This window comes from Equus przewalskii, chromosome 18 (genome assembly GCF_037783145.1).
Source record: "Equus przewalskii isolate Varuska chromosome 18, EquPr2, whole genome shotgun sequence".
NCBI classification, from domain to species: Eukaryota; Metazoa; Chordata; class Mammalia; order Perissodactyla; family Equidae; genus Equus; species Equus przewalskii.
The window spans coordinates 32049470-32068618 of NC_091848.1; the positions used below are offsets into that span (position 1 = coordinate 32049470).

The 19149-nt window shown below is 42.1% G+C and overlaps 1 protein-coding gene across 2 annotated transcripts in view; it reads right to left on the reverse strand.

The window, feature by feature from the left end:
- ATP13A5 (ATPase 13A5) overlaps nt 1-9436 on the reverse strand; it is a 105072-nt gene extending 95636 nt beyond the window's left edge. For both annotated transcript variants that reach the window (XR_011529145.1, XM_008534951.2), the window contains exon 1: nt 8949-9436. Coding sequence is in view for 1 of the 2 variants with exons in the window: in XM_008534951.2 (XP_008533173.2) it covers nt 8949-9008 (60 nt within the window). In the remaining variant the exon portion in view is untranslated. The remainder of the gene's footprint in view (nt 1-8948) is intronic.
- Between the last annotated feature and the right edge of the window lie 9713 nt (nt 9437-19149).

Here is a 19149-nt window from a genome sequence, read left to right on the forward strand (position 1 = left end):
AATGACAGGTATAAGGTGTTGAGCCCAGAGCAAGCTCTCTATCAGTGTTAGCAGGTGTTTAGATAATGGGGTCAGTCAAGGGAGGAAAGAAGTGACTATTCCAGTTTTGAGTCAGCGTTGGTAATGGAAACAGGCTGCTTTCCATAAGGTCGGGAGCCCAGATCTGCCACCGCCTATGAATCAAGTTGAATAGCACAGAAGCGGTGCCCATCTTCACACAGACCTGAATTGTATTCCCTTTAGGCAGTGAAGTCCCCTCACTTTTTTGTTTCCCACTAGAATTCTGGATTCCAGATAGCAGTAGAGGTACCACAGACCTTATGGTCTTTTTCTAGACCAAGAGTACAGCGGGAGCAGCCACGATTAGCAGTCGCAATGAAATAAGCACATGCCTTTTGACAGAGGTTGTGCCTAAGGTCACAATTTAGAGCCCTCTCTGGGTCTATCAGCAGAGCCTCTGTTCATACTCACCCCACTGCCTTCTCTCACTTCTGCTCCTTGCTCCATCACTTACTAGTTAATGTGATCTGGGTAAATGATTTAAATTCACTGAACTTTAGGTTCCTCGTAAAAATGCGGCTGGTTGTAAAACACAACAGAAATAGTCTGGTGTAGCAGTTAAAAGCTGGGGATATGGAATAAGAAAACCAAGTCTAAATCATACCTCTACCACTTAACCACATGGGTGACCTTGGGCAATTCACTTTACTCCTGATGACTCAAATTCCTCCTCCACAAATGAGAATAGTAACAATAACTATCTTCTAGGGTTGTTGTAAAGAAACTGAGGTAATACATGGAAAGAATTTAGTACAGTTTCTGAGACATTTTGAGCATGCAATGTGTGTTAAGATTTAATACTAGCTTGGATAGTGTGCAGTTCAACAAAATTTCAGCAGATCGAAAGTGACTAGTCCTATTGGCCTCATCATGAAGTGATTTGACCACAGGCAATATTCAGAACTAGATGCAATTTGCCAAAACCATAAGTTGTATTTCTAAAATTTCAAAAAAATTGATCCAATGGCTTAAATAGAATTTTTGCTTTTCCCACAGAGTACAAACTGTCAAAATTGAAGTCAAATACACACCAAAAAGAAAACTGCTTGCCTTTGCAATATGTGAAGCTAGGGGAAAGGCTTTAGGATAAATACCAAATTGATTCAGATATTGACTAGATGTAGTAACTATATACACGAGCGTGCGTGCACCCACACACATACAAAGCAGCCCAATCATTCTTCACTCATACAGGAGGTGAACAGTGTAATGGACCATCCTTCCTATGATACTTAGGTGATGTGACCTTGTGTATGTTACTTAACTGAGCCTCAATTTCCTTAGTTGTAAAATGGATATCTGAGCAGCTAGCTCAGGGATTAAATGAGAACATACATGAAGTGCCAGCACATAAAGGACACTTTTAAAATTATTTTCCCTTCTTTCTTTCCTTCATAGGTAGCTCTTTCAGTTACCATCAGAGACAGAACGAAGACTAGCCAAATTCTTCAGGAAAGGAGAATTACAGGGTGTACCTTCATCTCAACATGGTTTCTTCCCCAAATTCCCTTTTTGTGGGATCCTCTTAGTCATAGGAACCCATCCCCTGGGATCTCTGCCTGTCTTTGTTCCTGAATTTTCCTTGCATCTGGAGCACTAGCATCTATGCACAACTGGTCTTGTGAACAGGTCCTTTTTAGTTTTTGTAACTCCTTTTATTCTTATCTTCACTGTTCATGTGTTTAGCCATCTAAAATATTTCTTGCACGCCCACCATGCACAGGCACAGTAGTGTGCGATTCAAATTCTTTGGAATAGATATTTTGCGTTACAGTTCACAACACTTTCACTTACTCAAACCAAGATTCTCGCAGAACAAAGTTATAAATTTACTTACTCAACCAAGACATAACATAGATAACTCTCAGTACCACAATTACGCTCTGTGAATGGCAATGCCGGTTTTTGGCTGTATGTGTTAGGCTTTTCTATGGGTGAAAATATTCCAATAGACTTAGAGCAAGCTAGCCTTTTCTGTGTAGACATCATCTTTTAGTCCCTTGAATCATGGTCAAGGAGATAATATCTCTGTGCCCCTTTGTGAGGCTAGAATTCACTATGATTCATCTTCCTTTTTTTTTTTCAAAGGACAATCACAGCACCAAGTTTCTATTCAGGGTTCACAATCTCCCCTTTGTTGTCTTTATCTGGACATGCCAAATTGTGTTCCTTTATGTGTCAGATAGGAGGACTTTCTTAAAACTCTGCTCTCTTATAACTCTGCTCTCTTATCTCTACCTCTGCCGTGTTTCAAGGTTCTTTTCTTTACTGTTAGGATAATATTGTCTCTAGTTAACGGATCATGTTAGTCAGGTCATTATTCCTCAATCCTCTATTACTAGCTTGGTTTGGCCACATGTAGCAATTTGTGTTAGTTATCACTAACTACTAAGCATTGCTAATTATAGTTTCATATAGTTTGCCCTGCATTCTGCCATGGAGTGCCCTTTGAGTAGGGATAAAGTATGTGGAGTCTCTTTCACTTTTGTGTACATTTGACAAGGAGAAGTAATCTTTCTTGAGCAGTTACTTAGGTGCCATTCAATCCTCATAGCCACCCTACGAAATAGGCATGATTATTTATTAAAATAGGTGCTATTATTAATAATATTTATAAATTATTATGTGTAGATCAAAGAAACTGGGTCTTGAAGATGTTCAAAATAATTATTGAAATGGTTCGACCCAGTCTTTAGGGGTGTGAACCAAAACCCAATACCAAGGAGAGGAACTTATTATCACTGTCAGCTCCAGGCATCCCCGTAAAGCCACCCAAAAGGACTTTCTGAAGTAAAAGTGCAACTGAGGAGCCTTGTATGATGACGCTAATGGTGAGAGAGGAGTGAGTGTGGATCAAAAGGTAATGCGATTCATGGGCTAATTAGCAGGGACAATTTCTGGAACTAGAATTTGCCCTAGATCAAGGACATGGGGCAACATGGCATGTTCTGTTAAAGTTTATTCACGAACAAGAGCATCACTGAACAAGAGGGATATCTCAGAGATTATTTGGTTCAAATTCCTCTCTTGGAAAAAATAGCTGTACGCCAACCTCACAGATGAGCATCGATTGTCTGCTTAAGATAGGCCACCCGTAACTCACAGGCCGACCTTCTCCTGTTGGATCGCTGTGACAGAGGCCCCCATTCTCTTGTTTGTTGTCAGCCAGAAGCTACTCTCAGTTCTCAGAGACCGCTCAGAGTTCCTTGCCGCATTGAACCTTCCATCTTCACAAACGCAACAAAAAAGCTCCCTTGTATCAAATCCCTCTCTTTCTTTAAATCTCTGACTTCATGCAGGGCCCAGTCTCTTCTCTGGGCTCACCTGATTAGCTCGGGCCCATCCAGACAATCTCCCTTATCTTAACTCAGCTGAGTCCATGTTGATTACATCTGTGTAATCACTTTCTGCCATACAATCTAACATAATCGCAGGAATTATAGCTCATGATATATGCAAGTTCCACTCACACTCAACTGGAGGGGATTATACAAGGGCAAAGGTCATTGGAGGGGTGTTGTGTTAGGATTCTGCCACCACAGATGGTTAGGAAGTTCTTCCATAAGGAAAATAAATCTAGCGGGAATCTGCCAACCTCTACTGTTCCCCACGTCAGCCACTCAACTGTGGGAAAACAACTGTCATGATTGTTCTTTGGGGAATTATTCCCAGCATCTTATAAACAGTACTTATTTGCGACATGCAGATATTCCTCCAAACACTCTATACTTCTTGTGTGAATCTTAGAGTTAAGTGGAACTCCCTAGGGGTTTCCTAAATAATACAGATTATAGCAGGACTGTTACTTCTTCTATCATGCAGAACAGACTTCTATTAAGACAGCCAAAGACTAATTTTTTTATGGCTATATCACATTGGCAACTAAAATTCATTCACAACCAGATAAAGCTCTTCAATTACTTTCTCATGCGTGGCCACTAAGCCTGAGCATTGACACCCTCACCTTATGTTTTTATAATGACTTAAAACAAAATCTCGACACTGAGGCCTGTTACCTGCATTTTCCCAGGTTCTCTCCTACAATCCCACTGAGAAAACTTGTTGAGTCTTGATTCTGTCGCCTATATTGTTATCTCTCCCTCATAGCCAGGTGAATGCTGAAGATTAGATAAACCAGACTTCAAACAAGCTGTTCATATAAATGTTGATGGAGGACAGGAGAGAACCAAGAGGCCCTACTTTTTAATTTTCAGTTTTAATCCTTTGAGTTGTTTTTCAGTCCTTTAACGGAAGATGAGGAATACATGACGTTGTTTAAAATAATTTTCACATATGATTTGTTTTTATAATGGTAAACCTCAAACAATTTTCACTCTCCAAGTTTAGTTTGAAAAAGGGGAAATGTTCTCAACATCAATTTCACTTAATACAAGTATTCCTGCATTTTTCAAACTGCACATCATAACTCCTGACTCCTTGGATGCAAATGAACCTTTTATATTTTCAGAGCGCTTTCAAGATTTCATATGTGACCCTTGCAAACCTTGTGAGTCAGAAGGGGTAAGTGATGTTGCTCTCAGGCAACTAGCAAGGTCTGAAAAGGTGCCCACAACCACACAGTTAGCAGCAGACCCCTTAAAGCCCGGAGTTTCCGTCTTCCAGGGCTCTTCCACTATTTCCTAGAAAAAAGTTACCATGAATTGAAGTTGATGCAGGGTTGGCAAGCTGAAGAGTCGAAAGAAAGATTTCTTGGACTCTCAAGGTCTGTCAGTAGTACTCTTTTATTTAGAGAATAATGTGGAATAGCATGGGGACAGGACCCATGGGCAGTAAAGAGCTGCTGCAAACATGGGTTGAGGGTAGGGCTAAAGTTAAGGCATAGGTACGTAAGTTATCTCTTTACAAAACAAAGGAAAGTATGTGTAAAACGAGTTGTTAAAACGGTATCAGTGTTGGTAGGGTCGGTTATTGGGTGGTCCTATAACTTTTAGATAAGAATCAAACCGGATTAAGTAAATGGCAGAAGCCATCACCTTAAATATTATCCTCAGCTAAAGACAAAGGAGGATGTTAAAGGGGGGAGGGGTCAGTTACATGAGGTTACCAGATAAGCACAATAAACAAGATTTAAGTCCTTGCTGTCCCCATTAAGAGTTTCTAGAAATAAGGTCATCCCCCTTCCTCCTGGTGCAGAGAGGGAGACAGCCCCACAGATGGAGACTTCCTTCACAAATGCAAATGTCTCTCATCAAAGGGCAAGCAAATTCCACTCCTCAGAGCCTCCTTCCCATCTGCAGTTTTTAAAAGTAACCAGCCTAAAATAATCCTCATCAAAGTGCTCTCCTATCAAGCCTGTATCCTCCACACCAACCAGCCATTTTGCCTTCTGAGGCTCTGCTCCCACTTGTAATTTTGACACTTAGTTGGGGGGTGTTTGTACAGAGCGGGAGCACCAATAGGATGGATGGGCTTTGCCACTGACATGAATAAAGCAGCATTTGTGTCAAGACTATCTCCAGAAAGTAAATGCAGCAAGTGTGGCCAGAGAGGACACCGAAACAGAGGCTGACGTGCACATGTGTGCCTCCCCATATGCCTTACTGAGAAGAGATATGATGACTTTTTCCCTCCCCAGAAAGGTAATAATGAGAAAACCACAGCTGTCACTCACTGAGAACATTCCAATCCTTCCTGTGGTGGTTCCATGAGACAGTAGTCATGAGAGAATCGGCACACGCATGACACACACACACACACACACACACACACACACACAGGAAGGAGTCCATGGATCTGTAAGTGTGGGAAGTAGAGCCCACTGTAATGCCCCTCTTAGAAATTCACAAAGACTCATAATATACTAAAGGCTCTGAGAGACTCTGCTGTTATCTGCTTACCTGTTTCACCTAGTATTTCTCAAACCTTATGGATAGGGAGAAAAAGGAGACTTTTTATATAATACCTATTAACAATATTATTCTACAGAAAATACTTTTAGAAAGGCTTCATTACCTCATTTGATCTTCACCATGACTCCAAATGGTAGATATTACTATCCCCATTTTACAAATGACTCAACGAGGTTAAATCACTTGACCAACAGGATGAGAATTTAAACCCGGGTCTGCTTGAGACCAAGTCCCATTCCATCAGGCACTGAGCTATACAGCCTGAGGGCTCCAGGCTCATTTTAGGTCTGATGTTGTGAAGGATCCTGAGGGCTATTTGTGAAGCTGTGGGTCCTGAAAGGACCTTAAGAGAAGACAAGAAAAGCTGACCATGAATGGAGGGGCTGATGAAACACTTGGGCAGGGCAAAGTTTTAGAAAAAAGACTAGCGAAGGAAAAGGAGACTATTTGAGCTGGGTGTTGGTGGAGAGGGTGAGGAGTGGGAGGGAGGAGGTTTGGAAGGACAGTAAAGGCCTGGACAGTGAAGGTATCTATCGCAGGAGCTGTTGTGAGGGTGACATGAAGTACTGTTTCTCAAGGGCCCAGCACAGTGAGTGTAAGCTGCTCCCTACTCCTGGAGGTGTTGGGACCAGAGAACAGGGGACAGGAATGACAACAAGATTCAATTCTGGGGGCTAATGCAATACTTTATATCTGTGCTGAGCTCAGCAAAATGGCCCAAGACCGCTCTTCAGTAACGTCCTAGGCAATCCCCACCCACTCAGGTCCTTCGTGGGTATTTGATGGAAAGAATTTGTTATTTGCCTCAACAGTGTATAGTTTCTACCTCAAATCCTCTCAAGCAATCACAAGTGGTGGTTCACTTGAAGTGACGAATGCCCAGTAGAAGGCAGAGTGGGCCATGGGGACCCTTCGGGAAAGAAAGGAAGAGCAAGTGGGGACAGGTTGTAAAAGTCACAGCCTAACAGTCCCTAAGGCTGGGACTAGACCAGGCCTAGGTTTAGTTTGGCCTACTACGATCTGAAAAAAAAGGAATTTGTTTCCAAAATTTATGAAGGCTATTTCACGTAAGCATACAGATTTCTGGCTTCCCTTTCAAACTCTAAAGACAGCCCTGGGCCTGTTCACTTGAAGGAAGGAAGATCCTTGGAGCTAGGAAACAGCTTCCTCTTCAGCCTGTGTACCTAGATGACTCCTGTCAGCCAGGCCTACCTAACTCAAGTTTCCTGATCCGCCTGCCCAGGTAGAATTTGTATCTGTGCTCTCTTTCCACAAGGGTAAGATTAATAAGCGTAGTGAGATGCATAATAAAGCTTTTTGGTGCATGTCTCTAGAAGTGTTTGATTACCAGTAAAAAAAGAAGGAAACTGTGATGCCTGGCCCGTTATTTAATCTTTTGATACCCATGCCCCCTCTGTGATTAAGAAAATTAAAATACCAGGCTATAAAACTTTACAAACACAGCACCTAGTGACACAAAAATAAAGAGCAACCAAAGATTTTCATGAACACTCATCTACTTATTGAAAAAACATTCAAACTGGCACAGAGTTGTTCGGCAGTGTACACAGGTGATAGATTTTAATTCTTTGAATCCCTTCAGTCTGAAGATGTTAAAGCTCTGTACCATTATCAAGATCGGCGTGGTACAATGATGTAAGCCACTGACGTGAGCCACGCTTGTAATTCAAAATTTCCTAGCAGCCACATTGAAGAAGTAAAAAGAAGCAGGTGAAATTAATTTTCATAATATATTTTCTTTAACCAACATATCCAAAACATTATCATTTCAAGTGTAACCAATATAGAAATTATTAATGAGCTATTTTACACTCCTTTTTACTAAGTCTTCAAAATCCTGTGCATATTTTACACTATTGCACATTTCAATTGGGATCGACTATTTTCTAGTGCTCAAAACCCACATGTGGTTAGTGGCTGCCTTATTGGACAGTGCAGGTGTTTATGAAACCACCCACTTTCCTTAGATCAACAAACAAGGGTAGATGGAGAGAGGGCAAGGATGGGTTTCCCCCAGATCTCATAGGGAATGAGGAGGCTAGGCGGGAAACTGGCACCCTTCTGATACATGAACCAGATCTTCTGGGTTCCTTTCCGCCCCCACAGTGCACCCTCTGTGTCCCATCCCCCTCTCTCTTTGTCACCCTTTCTCATTGCCTAACTAGGGACACTATTGCAGTGTGAGCCGCGTGGGGCATGAGGAAGGAAGGAATGGGCTAGATTCCCAGCCTGCCCCTTGCAGCCTGAGGACCTTGAGCAAGTTACTTAACCTCTTTAGTCTCAGATTTCTTTTCTATGAAATAGGATTACTTTCTTCAGGGCTGAGTTCTGAGGCTCAAATCAAATAATAAAGGTCAACTCATCAGCACCAAATAGACACTGTAGGAGTTTTCAAGCGTTTAATAATTATTTTTTAAGATTTATATATGTTTGGTGGAAGAGGCAGCAGGGAAAAAGAATTGGAGAAGTGAGGAGTTTTTGAAAAGATCTGTGCTAAATCCCAGGGCAGCCTCTGTTCCTTCTTCAGGAGTTGGTACTTAAAGCCTCTCTCTGCTTTTACAAGGCGTAACTTCAGCCCAAAGCACTCTGAGCCTGAGTTACGCAGATACACTAAAAACAGAAGAATTTGTTTTTAAAAAAGAAAGAGTTTCAGTTTTTGCCAGAGTTTGTCCAATTACACGGAGACCCAGATGATAAGGGGGGAACCCCTCAATGAGCACATGAGGGAGTGCACCCCAATTACATACTCTGCAAAATGTCTGAGGAGGAATCTTCGCCCAGTCCAACGCATGTGAAGATAGCAAGACACTATCATCTAGCAGATACGTCTTTCTCAGCCCCTGCAGTTTCCCTTGCTATAAGGTAGTGCCCAGGACTCTCCAGGAGCCTGACCAGACTTAACCTCTCCAGGTCCTAAAGCTGGAACCATCCCCAGAACGCCAGTCCACAGCCTCGGCCGCTTTGAGAAGACTGTAATAAAAACAAGAGAGGACTCACCAGCTCATTCTCCTCTCCTGGGTTGAGCAAAGCCCGATGGTTCTTACTCTTCTCCTCCATCTAAACCAGACCTCTTAGGGTGCTCCCCAGCTAACTCCTTCTGAAAATGTCAAAACCACTGGAGCTTCTGTGAACTCAGCAGACTCATGTCTTGTCATTGCTATTCTCAGGTGCTTTTAAACCTCTTAGCACACACCTCACCTATTAGACTAACAAAGGAAAAAGGAAACTGTAGCTGCCCCGAAGCAGGAAGGATTAATAATCACTGGAAAAGGCTTGCCAACAAACTGTGACCCGGAGGTGAGAAGGCCGGTTAGCCAATGACGAGTAAGACCACCAGGGGGAGGCAACCTAAGCCAGGCATCGGTCACCTGGGGACACAGATGGACACACGATATCGATATCGGGAGCAGGAGGAGCCGTTGCCTGGGAGGCCTTGCCTGCTCTGAGATAAAAATATACGAGCACCGCAAAAACATGATAATATCAAAACAGAGGCCGAGGGAAGTCTCCTTGAGAAATCACTAAGAATTCTTGGCATTCGCTAATTACTTCATCCAGAACACCTGTGTATGTTTAACAGCTGTAAGCTATGTATATATTGAAACGCTGGTTATAATAAACTCAGAGTGGCCATCAGCCCTCTCCGCATCTATCCTGATGTGTACATTGGATGGCGACACCGACAGAAATAGTCTCCTGGCCACAGAATTGGTCTGTTACTCTACCTGCTTGTTGCGTTTTTTTTTCTTCCAAGTGTTTACTTGCTGAGCTAGTTGTGAGTGCCTTCAGACTGAAGTTGTCAAACTAGAAAGATGAATAGTTCCACGCGCTGCCTGTAAATGTTTCAGCCAATGAACGGGCATGGCCGCTTTGCCAAAAACCTGAGACAACAGGAGTAACTGGTGAGAAATGAATAGAACCCCTGTGGACTTTGGAAAAGTAATGGGCATACTGGGGGTGACAATGAGAATTGAAAGAAGGGAGGTTAGCTCATGACGAGGAATGTGAGAATCATTTTGGAATCAGAAAAATCAATTCTAAACCCTGTTCTAGTGATGACCCTGGATAAATCACTTAAAATCTGAAGTTTAGGTTTCTAGTACGTAAAATGTCAATAATAATCATAGAGTTGATATGAAGATCTAAGGTGATATTTGTAAAAGGCCAACCCTAGCACCCATCACAACAAGAGATGGATCATCATCATCTTTGTAATCATAATACTAAAAAAGAAGAAAGAAGTTTTTAAAAGTAAATTATAATAATAATAATTTGATTCAGAGACTCAGGCTTCTTCCATCTTGTGGCTCCACCATCTTCAACATGGGGCTTCTGAGGCTGTGATGATTACACGAAAGGGGCCTGCTTGGAGAATAGCTGATGAAGATTTTGATGGACTGCTCCTGTACTTGCACTAGAAGGTTGCCTGGAACTCAGTTACATGACCATACCTAATCCCAAAGTTGACCAGCAAATGTGGTCCAGCTGTGTGTCAGGAAGAAAAGGAAATAAATTTGGTGATCGTCTAGCAGTCGTCCCACACCCACCCTGTGATGATCCTAGTGAGGGGTAAAGGGATGGATCAGATTGGATCTTTGTCCCTAGGGGACTCAGAGTCTGGCGAGAGAGGCAAAACCATTCAGAAGTGACTGCTATACAAGGCAGAAGTGACGAAGGCCTGGGTTATTGCAGACTCGGGGGAGCATACCTGAGAGGCCCTAATGGCAGGTGACAGGAGTGGAGTGGCCTGTGACATCTGATTGAGTAAACTTGCGAGCTCTTTGCAACAACCACAAGGTTGGGAAAAAACTTGAATTTCCATATATGACTAATCCTTCATCTGAAATATGGATTCAAAGATGTGGACGTGCATCCCCTCTTTAATTGCACTCAATCTGTTTATAGGCAGAGCCAACCAACCCTTGCCCCTTCCAACCCTAATTACTGCTGCACCAAAACAGCCCACATGTTCTCGCCGGGTGGAACAGAGCAGAGGAAGCTCCCTTTTGGAAACACAAATATGTGCTCTTCAAGGTGAAGGTATGGTTTGCCCATTCCCATTCTCTACCTTAAATTTCTTTTTAGGAGATCAGCAAATTGAGAATTTGGTAAATGTGTCAAAACTTAGAAGTAAAATCGGAACCATCTGGAGGCAAAAAAGAGCCCAGACTGTGAAAGGGGCCTTCTCTTATTACTCCTCAGCTTCTTCCTGTCCTGTTAATTCATTTAGCAAACAGCTTCTAAGCTCTCAGACCAGGCTTAGGACTGAATCGGGGGCAGAAATAAATCCAAAACTAATCCTGCCCTTAGTGTATTCACAGGCTAGTAAAGAAACAGGACAAAAATGGGACTCCCCTATAGGGGAAAAAATGGAATGAGCCAGAGGGGACAGACAGAGAAAAGACTATAAGACAGTGGCTCAGAATCCAGCAACTCAAGGACTTACAAAGGTGTCGAGCCCAGTGGCTTATTCCTCTTTGTGGAGTCACAGAGAGCTTTGAGAATCTGATGAAATTTGTAAATTTTCTCCTCCCAAGAATAAGACACATAAGCACATGTGAAAAAAATTTTACTTACATCAGTTTTTACTTACACCTTATCTGGGCCAATCCCTCCATGTTATAGTTCTTCATTAATTTGTTGAACAAATACTTAGAGAGCACTTACCTGTTATTTTTTTTTTCTTTTTGGTGAGGAAGATTGGCCCTGAGCTAACAGCTGTGGCCAATCTTCCTCTTTTTACTTGAGGAAGATTGTCCCTGAGCTAACATTAGTGCCAATTTTCCTCTACTCTGTATGTGAGACACCACCACAGCATGGCTTGATATGCTGTGTATAGGTCCACGCCCAGGATCCAAACCCACAAACCCTGGGCCACCAAAGCCAAGTGTGTGAACCAAACCACTACACCACTGGGCTGCCCCAGCACTTACTTTCTATAAGGCACTGTTCAAGGCATTAGGAGCACAGCAGTGATCAAAGCAGACAAAAGTCCCTGCCCCGTGGAGCTGACATTTCAGTGAGGAGAGATGGACAAAACAGGTAAAGAAGCAAAATTCACAGTTGGTCAGATAGCAATATTGCAACAGAGAGAAATAAGGCCAGAAATGTGAACAGGCAATTTTGGGGAGGTCAGGAGTAAGCGGGATTAGGGCAGAAGGGGATGAAGAGTTGCATTTTTTTAATTGAGGTCATATCAGCATATAGTATTGTGTAATTTCAGGTGTACATTATCATATGTCAGTTTCTGTATAGATTGCATCGTGTTCACCACCAATAGTCTAGTTTTCATCCGTCACCATACGTATGTGCCCCTTTACCCCTTTCGTCCTGGCCCCACCCCCCCTCCCGTCTGGTAACCACTATCCTGTTCTCCTTATCCATGTGTTTGTTTATCTTCCACATTTGAGTGAAATCATGCAGTGCTTGTCCTTCTCTGTCAGGCTTATTTCACTTAACACAATACCCTCAAGGTCCATCCACGTTGTCACAAATGGGACGATTTTGGGTTTTTTGTGGCTGAGTGATATTCCATTGCATATATATATACCACATCTTCTTTATCCATTCACTCGATGGGCGCTTGGGTTGCTTCCACATCTTGGCTATTGTGAATAATGCTTCAGTGAACATAGGGGTGCATAAGTCTTTTCAAATTGTTGATTTCACATTCTTTGGATAAATACCTAGTAGTGGGATAGCTGGGTCATACGGTATTTCTAATTTTAATTTTTTGAGAACTCTCCATACTGTTTTCAATAATGGCTGCACCAGTTTGCATTCCCACCAGCAGTGTATGAGGGTTCCCTTTTCTCCACATCTTCTCCAACACTTGTTATTTCTTGTCTTGTTAATTATAGACATTCTGATGGGTGTGAGCTGATATCTCATTATAGTTTTGACTTGTATTTCCCTAATAATTAGTGATGTTGAACATCTTGGGCAAAAATATTTGCAAACCATATATCTGATAAGGGGTTAATTTCCACAATAGATAAAGAACTCATACAACTCAACAACAAAAAAAGAACTACTCAATCAAAAGATGGGCAAAGGCTATGAACAGACATTTTTCCAAAGAAGATATACAGATGGCCAACAGGCACATGAAAAGGAGTTGCATTTTAAATGAAGTCTTCAAGCAAGGTACTACAAACAAGGTGACGTTCGAGCTAAGGCATGTGGCTACCTGGGAAAGAGGATTCCAGGCAAAGGGAATAGCAAATATAGAAACCCTGAAGTTGTGGGCCAGGAAGGAAGCCAGTGTGCCCAGGGCAGTCTGTGCAAGGGAGAAAGTCATGGGATCTGAGGCAGAGAGACAGAGGTGTAGTCCCAGAGTATTTGGCACCCAGAGCAAATCATTCTTTATATCTCCTCCTCTACATGACAATTCTTTTTCAATTTAACAACAATAGCTAGAAAATAAACATGGACACTAAAATGGTCTTTTAATTGTTTTTTGTACGCATAATAGTGCAGGTAAAAAGAATTTTAAAAATAAACAATAAAATATATGCTACTGTACATAAAGGAAGAAGTAATGGATTACTACTTTTTAATTATATTAAGGTATTTTTACAAAAGGAGAAAACATGTCATACATTGTAATTAATAGTAACATTGCAGTAACTAATAAATGAATTTTAATAAAATCAAAAGACTTGCAAAAGGTAAACTTGGGCAATTATCAAATTGTTCTACTGATGTAACCCTTTATTTTTTGACCTATTCTTCAGTTTTAAAATAAACAATTAAAAATGTGAAAATAAAAATAAGTTTCAATTTTGAAGATATTATTCAAATTCAGTAAGATATTTCAAGTGTGAACTAAAATTTGCACTTACCATACACAGATATTTCAACTGACAATGTGCACTCTGTTTTACTCTTTTTAGGAAGAAAAAACTACATAACTAAATTGGAGCCAGGGGATGGAAATCTGAACTGTCTAGCCAAGGAATTAGATTTTATATGGTTGGTAGGAAGCATCCCTTGGAGGTGTAATAGTAGCTCCTTGCCAGTGTCTTCAGCTCCTCTCAATTTAATTCTGCACATGCTTGTGAAAAGCTGCCATATACAAAGCACTGTCCTAGGTCCTAACATGAGAATCCAGAGATGAATGACGCCTGGACCCTGCCCTTGAGCTCAGTCTACTGGAGCCATGCTCTGGAATCTAATCTTCCGTATTCTCTACTTTCCTCCAGCTGCTCTTGTGACCCACCTCATCACAAAAGGGATTTGACAAGCTCGTCTCTCATTGACAGGTTCAGGTTCAGTTTGTCACTGATACGTAAACCATTCATTGCTTACCTGGATCCTTTGAAACATCTTCCTCCTATAGAAACGGAATGGTTCAGAATCTGGTGGCAGAAGTTATGATGTTTGAAAGTGAGTGATTGTTGGAACATCTGAACTTGTAATAGAAAACAAGGGCACCCAGGGACTTCTGATAAGAGCCTGTGAAGCAAAAGGAAACAAATATTCCACCTCACCCACTTACGGCTGATCAGTGAGGAAAAGGCTCCTCTCCCTTCTCCCAGGACTTTTCTCTGGGGCCCTCATTTCTGCTCCTATGCTGGGCATGGCCACCCCTCCAGCTGCCTTCCATAGGGCCAGCTCTTCCACGGCCCCATGGGAGTCAAGTACAAGAACTTGGATCAAATCCTAGCCTCTACTTGGTCTTTATTGTAAAATTAGCTGTATATATTGCAGATACTGTAATTTGGTGTCAGTCACTGAAGCAAATATTCTTTTCTATTTAATTGCTTCTATTTGGGATTTAAAAGATAGTATCTCTTCAGTCAAGTAGCAATTGATCTACTGTATCATGGAGTCGATTCTATTTTTATAATGCTTTATATACCCCAGGCTTGATGGCTCTCACTGCCCTTGGTTCCACCAACATTGCTTTGGACAATTCCCATAGCATTTTATACATAAGTCAATAATGGCTCTTATCACCCTCAAGGGAAAGAACCATTCATCTTCAAATTTAAGCATTTTGCTCAGGGAATGGCAGGTATGGTGGGTGCTCAATAAATATCTTGTAAATGAATAAATCGCCCTTTCCCCACCCAGAGAGTCAGCTTGACAATATTCTATTTTTCAGATTAGGTGGATGCTTACAGTGTTTCCTTTCAGTCAGGGGCAGAGTGGAACATAGACTATGGAAGATATTCTCTGTGGTCTGTTCGGATCCCCTTGTCTGCCTTCGATGCTTCCACAGACATTTGTGTGTTTTCTTCTTTTTTTAATTTAATTTAGTTTTATTTTTAATTGCAGTAACATTGGATTATAACATTATATAGCTTTTAGATGTCTGTTTAATTTAATATTCTGGAGGGCTTCCCAGATGACTGGCCACAAGAGCAAATCTACACAGACTACCAGTTGCACAGCTTGTTGGCCAAGCCTAGTAAATGCCAATGAAAATGATTGTCAAGTGTTAACCATGTTTGTCAGGTGAGTCACCAATCCGAATCAGACTAGTGGCCAAAAAGATGCCCAGTGATGTCAGATCAATACCTTGCTGAACACTAAACTCACATCTCTGCTCCCCTCACTGCTACTAAAAAGGCTGGTGACCGTCAAGACTGGTGAAGGATGCTGAACGAAAAAGCAATGGCAGTCCTGAAATTGGTGTCTTCTCTGCTCAAAGAACAGGGGTTCAGTTACATTTATCAATCCAAGAGGCTTCCCTAGGAACAGAACAGCTGGGATGAGGTGGGATGATTGAAAAGATAGGGAATGGACTTAGGCGTTCTGGAGTGAATTGGATTCCAAGATCTATCCTAAGGAGAATATAAACCTCTAAAGTGATGTCCTAAAGCAAACTGATTTCTTACTAATCAATTCCAGATGATCTAAGCCTGTTGGAGAGGAGAGGATTCCTTTGAGATATTCAGACCTGGGCCTGGTCCAGGATTGGTTCTTCTTCCCTCCTCCCCCCCCCCCCTTTTCCTAAGGGTGGATTAGATTGAATATCTTAAGGAATGGAATTTTCATGTAAATTTTCAACTAGCTTCAAGAATACAAGATATTAAACACCGTTCTAATGTTTTTGCCTTTGGCTCATGGCAATGCTTTCCCCACTGAACTTGGTCAGCAGGCGATTGTTTTGTCAAGAATAGAGTACTTAGAGCTCTAACAAGGAGCGGAGATAAATGGGCTCATCTCAAGGAAGAGAAGTCCATCAGCAGGGTTTCTTCCCACCAGGGATTGCTTTTATAATATGGAGTAGAGGATGCACAGTGACAAACATAGCATTTCCAAAGAAGATATACCACAGGATGGTCTCTCATCACTGCAGGAGTTGACAGGAAAAATGGAAAGTGAGTCTCTATGGGGACAACTGCAAGATAGCACATTTAGGGAAAACTAATCTAAGTTATTCTTTTAGAATTATAGTTCCTAAACCTGATTCATCATCAGAATTTCCTGGAGAGCTTGAAAAAGACACAGTTTACCAGGTCCTATTCCAGAAATTCTAATTGAGAATGTCTGAGTTTGGGCTCAGGACATTATTTCTAATAAGCTCTTGGGGATTTTCAGAATGGGTCGAGTTTGAGTACCATGTTCCCAAAAGAAGCCTATGAATTGCATATTCTATCCCCTGGGGAGAGTGGGCCAACATGTGACGTGACAGCAAAAAGACCAACTAAACACTACTGCCGAATAGTCTGAATCTGGACTGTTTAATCTAGGTCTTTGCATCTCCCTGGAGATCTTGAAGACTTGAAATCATCAAAGAAGGGCTAATTTAAAACAAGCAATCCTTCAGGATGGTCCAGTGGTGGGATGAGAACGGCTGTGAAATGAGATCTAAAAAGAAAGTTGACTCTTTTGAGGTGGGAGTAATTGATCCTGGGAACAAAGGCTAATGGTAGGTCACTCAGTATCTTATTTTAAATAAATAAGACTGGAAAGAATAAATAAAAGCGAATAATGTTAAACAACTAGTAAATCATGGGCAAGTACATTTTAATTAAAATATAATTCTATTCCTTCAATTCCTAGAAGTTTGGAGTGTGTTCATTAATTCATTCATTCTTCACTCACGCATTCGCTGATTTACTCTTTTACCGATTCACACAACACATTAAGTAGCTACACCGTGTGCAAGGACAAGACTTCAGGATCCTCCTTAAAGCTTGAGAGATGAGGGGAAAGAAATTATGTGCCACATCTCTTTTGGTTTTGGTAGTTATGATTGAGGTAATAAATAATATCCCCGTGCCAATAGTTAAGGGAACTAAGATGTAGACATCATGATCAATTTGCTCGAAATCACAAATCAGAGAAGTCTGGATTAGAACTCAGACTTATCTGACTCCTAAGCTTATACTCTTAACTGCTAAATGCCAGTGCCCAAAGAGACACTTTTGAGATTGAACTTTATCTATCTAAGTGTTCTATGTCCCCTACTGATGTGGTCAGACACGGGGTACTGGTCGAGAGTCCATGATTTCAGCTGGGGTGGCGGCTCCTGTGCACCCATAGGCCAGCTCTGCCTTCACACAGGCTCCAGGTGCAGGCCCAGACTCCGGCAGGCCTGAGCCATCCACCCAGTCCTGGGGTACCTGTGAATCTTCCCAGATGCTCTGCTAGGGTGAGGTGTGGGCAGATACAAAAATTTGGCTTTTCCCAAGTAGGATTCTTGGCATCCAGACAAAATCAGATTCTGGGATCCACCCAGGCAGAATCCAAACCTATAAAATTGTGCCCAGATCAAACCAGTTTCCAATTAGCCATGGATTATGACTGAATTCTTGAAGCTATTTAAGCCTTAATCAAATTCTTAGGGCTAACCTTAGGCTGAGTCAAGAGAGAACTGGCTCAACTTTCTGGGAAGAGCATCCAACCAGCTATCAAGTCACCTCATCCTGTACTTTGCTCAATTCCCAAGCAGACCAAGAACAAAGAGTGACCTTCCAGCTCTGCAGTGCTTTCTCAGAGTGCTTTCCCCTAAGTGGTTCTGCATGGATTTCACCAAATGGGCATTCACCTAATGGGAAGGAATCCTTCCTATCTTCATAACCTATGTTTCTCTAGTCACATAAACCTGGGACAGCAGTTAAAAGCAGGATGACAAGAGCCCCACCACTCTGAAGTCCCTCCTGAGTCATTGAGAAGGGCCACAGAAGCCCCTTGCACGTGATGCTGCCTGCAAGGCTCCTGGTTACTCCCTGTCCTCCCCTCCCCCAATTTGTGTTGGCTGTATGGACCATCGCCCACCACTCTCAGACGATCTCTGCCACCCTTATGAGGCTTCTGTGGGCCTTGCCTGACCCTAAAATTGGTTGCAAGGGACCCCAGGCTTCTGTGATTGCACAGCCATTCTGTGCTACCCCAGGCCATTCTCTGTCTCCCTTAGCCACTTTCTATATATCTCCCTTAGCCATTTGGAGACATGCTCAGACTGTTTATGTCACTATGTGTCTCTGTATGATACCATCAGCCACTAGCAACATGCATCTTCTACCTGTGCTCTCACAGTCACATCACTGCCAGGTGACAGAGGCCGCAGGTAGATTCCCTTTGCTCTGCTTTTTTTACACTCTGACGCCAGTCCACAGAGTGGGCGCCTCCCTCTCTCTTTCTATCTTCGTCTCTATTTCTCTGTTCATCACAGCTTGCTCTCCCTCAGGCCCTTGCAAAAGTCCCTAAAGGTAGGGTGAAACCAGAGAACAGATTGAGAAACGTACACCCAGTTGTACTCAAACTTTGCCCCTGTCCTCTAATATCCAATATTTGGTTTTTAAACAAGTTTACTTGCCTCAATCTTCTCTTCCCTTAGGTTGAGTATCTTCCTAGGAGAGTCTTTGCCCTCATGTATAAACAAGCCTCTAGCATCCTCTCTATATTGAGATGGTCCGTGCATCATATACCTAGCCCTTCTAATTCCATGGCACACCTCCACATGCCCACCATATAAATGGACAACCAAACTTATTAAGCACAACGTTGGAATCACTATACTTTGTACTTTTGGTTGTTTTTATTCATAGTCCTCTTGTTTTACTTAAGCTTTGTACTGAATGGAAACAGATGTTCACAGACAAAGGGGGAGAAATAGATCAACAAAATCTCCCAGGGATTATATTTTTTTATTCAATCATGCCATAGCTGCTTGCTGAGCTCAACCATGGCCCCATGCTAGGTGCAGAGTGAGAAGATGAGATGAATCAGGCTTGGTCTC